General features: G+C 39.1%; 1 protein-coding gene across 1 annotated transcript in view; it reads left to right on the top strand.

Annotated features, from left to right (window-relative positions):
* Positions 1-2,756, top strand: part of MAP7D2 (MAP7 domain containing 2) — a 120,457-nt gene that overhangs the window by 73,534 nt on the left and 44,167 nt on the right. The window contains 1 exon segment of the mRNA XM_017540662.2: positions 1,370-1,480. Within this exon segment, the coding sequence (XP_017396151.2) occupies positions 1,370-1,480 (111 nt within the window).

Genomic DNA, 2,756 nt, shown 5'->3' with positions numbered 1-2,756 from the left:
AAAAAAAAAAAAAAAAAATGGTGTGGGGTGGGGAAGAAAGGTGCACAGAGAGTGGAGTAATCACCCAGTGGGAATTAGCACCCAGGGCCAGGGCCAGGGTGAAATGGGTACAGTACTTGACTAGAGCGTACATTTTAAGGGAATGCCAAAAATCTCAGTAATCAAGATCAAATAATATCTTAATGTGGTATTTTTAAAAATCAAAATGAATGCAAAATAATCCATAATAAACAAAACAGCACATTTCTAAAGAGCAGGGCTGAGCCATATCAGAGCCTGAAACAAAAAGAAAAATGTACACTCCTATATACATGGTTTTATGTAATTTCTAATGTTTAATTTTGTCAAAACATTAAAGTAGCTTTAAATATGGAAAAATTAAAAAGTAGGAGTATTAAAACTCACAACATCATTTCAATTTTAAATATTTTATTTCTACCCAAACCAAATTTATTATACTTTTACTTCAGCTTAAGTTAATTAAAAATTATTTAAGATTGTCATTTGGTCAGCAGCAATTATAGAACATGGCAGTTCTCTCATGTGAAAACAAGATGAGCAGAGGAGTAGATTTTGGAAATATTATTGATGAGTTTGCTCTTTCTACAACCAAGAGCACACATTTTTCCTTTGTCCTCAGGCTCCAACATAGCTTGGCAGGGCACTGTCAGCATCTCTTTGTTTGCTATGATGGTTAAATTTAGAGACCAGTCTGAAATAATGACTGGAACATAAGAACAGCAAACTCAGGGTCTCCTGTTAAAATCCTAACCTCAAAAAGTTAAAGCATTTGTGAAAGGACCATTTTGATCTGTCTCTTACTAAGTAAGAGAAAGAAAACCAACCAACTACTAAAGAGGCTGTTCTGCATTTAAATACAACTCCGAGAGGGCAGATTTCATTTCTCTCCAACCTGAGCTACAGATAATCTTCAGAAAAGAATCGGTTTCAGCAAGCAGTGACAGTCAGACCATAGGACGTTTTCCAGTGGTGATTTGTCTCTGGGTCCAGGTTGGTTTTGTTTTCCTGTGATGTAAGCATACACAGAAAGCCCTAGACAAAAGAAAATGATTTGTTGGTGGGATTAACATGGCTTTAGTTGAACAATTGAGCGAGGTTGAATGTTTGAAATTGAAGATGACAACAGAGTGAAGAAATTGCAGAGATATTGCTGCAGACCAAGGGCTGCTGTAGCCTGGACGTTTCCAGATTAGGATAATGAGATGCCAGGATGATGAAAGCAGAGCATACTGTGCCACAGCATTTAGGAGGTGTGTGGATGAGGACAGGAAGGACACTTTGGGATATGTGTTTCTCGGTTCTACAGTAGTGTGATGAATACCAATGTCTTTAATGCATTTCTCTGCAGCATGTGACAAACTTTCAACATCAACTATGAATTTGCCAAAGCCAACGGAGCCTCCCATGAGTAAACGCCTGTCTTCATCCACCGTGGCAATATCCCATTCCCCAGACCGAGGCAAGTGAATGTGTAGACTTGGTCTCTCCAGTTTGTTTATCTTCTGGTGTGAGCATCTTAACATTGGTCTTTGTGAGAGCCTCCTCTTGAGCCTTCTGCAGATACCTATCTGCAGAATATATATCATTGTCCTAGTCTTGTGGTCTGAATGTGGGAGCCCTAGGGCCTTGTCGATGAGACTTTGGAACATGGCATGGCTCTTTAGAGCCAGGTCGTTGTTAAATAGAGACAGGAATTAATACAGTCTCCCAGTCTGAAAGAGACTGTTCAGTTTTCTACATTGCATGTAGGAGTTATCCTCCTCAGGAATTAACCAGTGGGCAGATGTGACCATTAAAGTAACTGCCTGGTCAATGATGGAATACAGTTGATCAGCCAGAAAGAGCAGAATTGATAAGTTATAGTTACATGGGAGGCTTAGATATATGAAACAGTGGGGCTCTGCAGTCATTTGTGGTTTATAGGCCTGCCCATTTTGTAGATGAAAAGAGAAGCACAGAACTAATGAGGCCTCCAAAAGAGGAAAAGGATGGGCACTCTGTTTTGAGTTGGGAGATGATATGTATAGGACGTGTGCCAGTTCCAGAACCTGAGTAGATTTAACATGGTCTGCATCCTCACAGAGGCTCAGATAAGTCACTGAAAGTCTGAGTTTATACCTTTCAGAGCATACAGGTTACGGAAGTGAGGAAAGCTCTCCATGCACTAAATGTCTATTTTAAAGCAACACTGAAGAAGTGTCAGGTGTCAGTGGAGTGTTTAGCACAAGTTATCACCAAGGGCAGAGCAGGAGGCTAGTTGCAACTTGGCAAAGACTGGTGTGCCTTCCTGGTTGTTTCCACTGACATTGACCTTGTACCTCTATCCCAGGGGTGTGTTATATGTGTCAGAGACCCTATAAGGTTCATAACGCTACTGATCTGTGATGCAGTTCGTGGTAAGCACCAGGAACCTGGAAGTGATGAAGAGCTGAGTACAGAGTGAGAGAAAAATTAATTCATTGCCATATATAATACATTCAAAAATGATCTAAATATTTTGGTCATTGACTTCTAGATTATGAATACTACTGTCTTTCATTAAAGCTGATAATTAGTTGGCTGTTTGTATTTTTGTGCCTCTCACCTAATTTTTGCCCTTATTGACATGGAAAAGGTATGAAAAGATGTATTTTTATACTATTACAGGATGACATTTCATTTAAAAATCAGTGTGTTATGAAATCTTTCTTAGCAGAGGACCTAAAACAAGTGTTTTATAGGCATAATTTTTTTTT

The sequence above is a fragment of the Cebus imitator genome, unplaced genomic scaffold, assembly GCF_001604975.1.
Source record: "Cebus imitator isolate Cc_AM_T3 unplaced genomic scaffold, Cebus_imitator-1.0 Scaffold128, whole genome shotgun sequence".
NCBI classification, from domain to species: domain Eukaryota; kingdom Metazoa; phylum Chordata; class Mammalia; order Primates; family Cebidae; genus Cebus; species Cebus imitator.
Note: the sequence above shows the minus strand (reverse complement) of the source record. Positions and strands in the feature narration are given on the sequence as shown.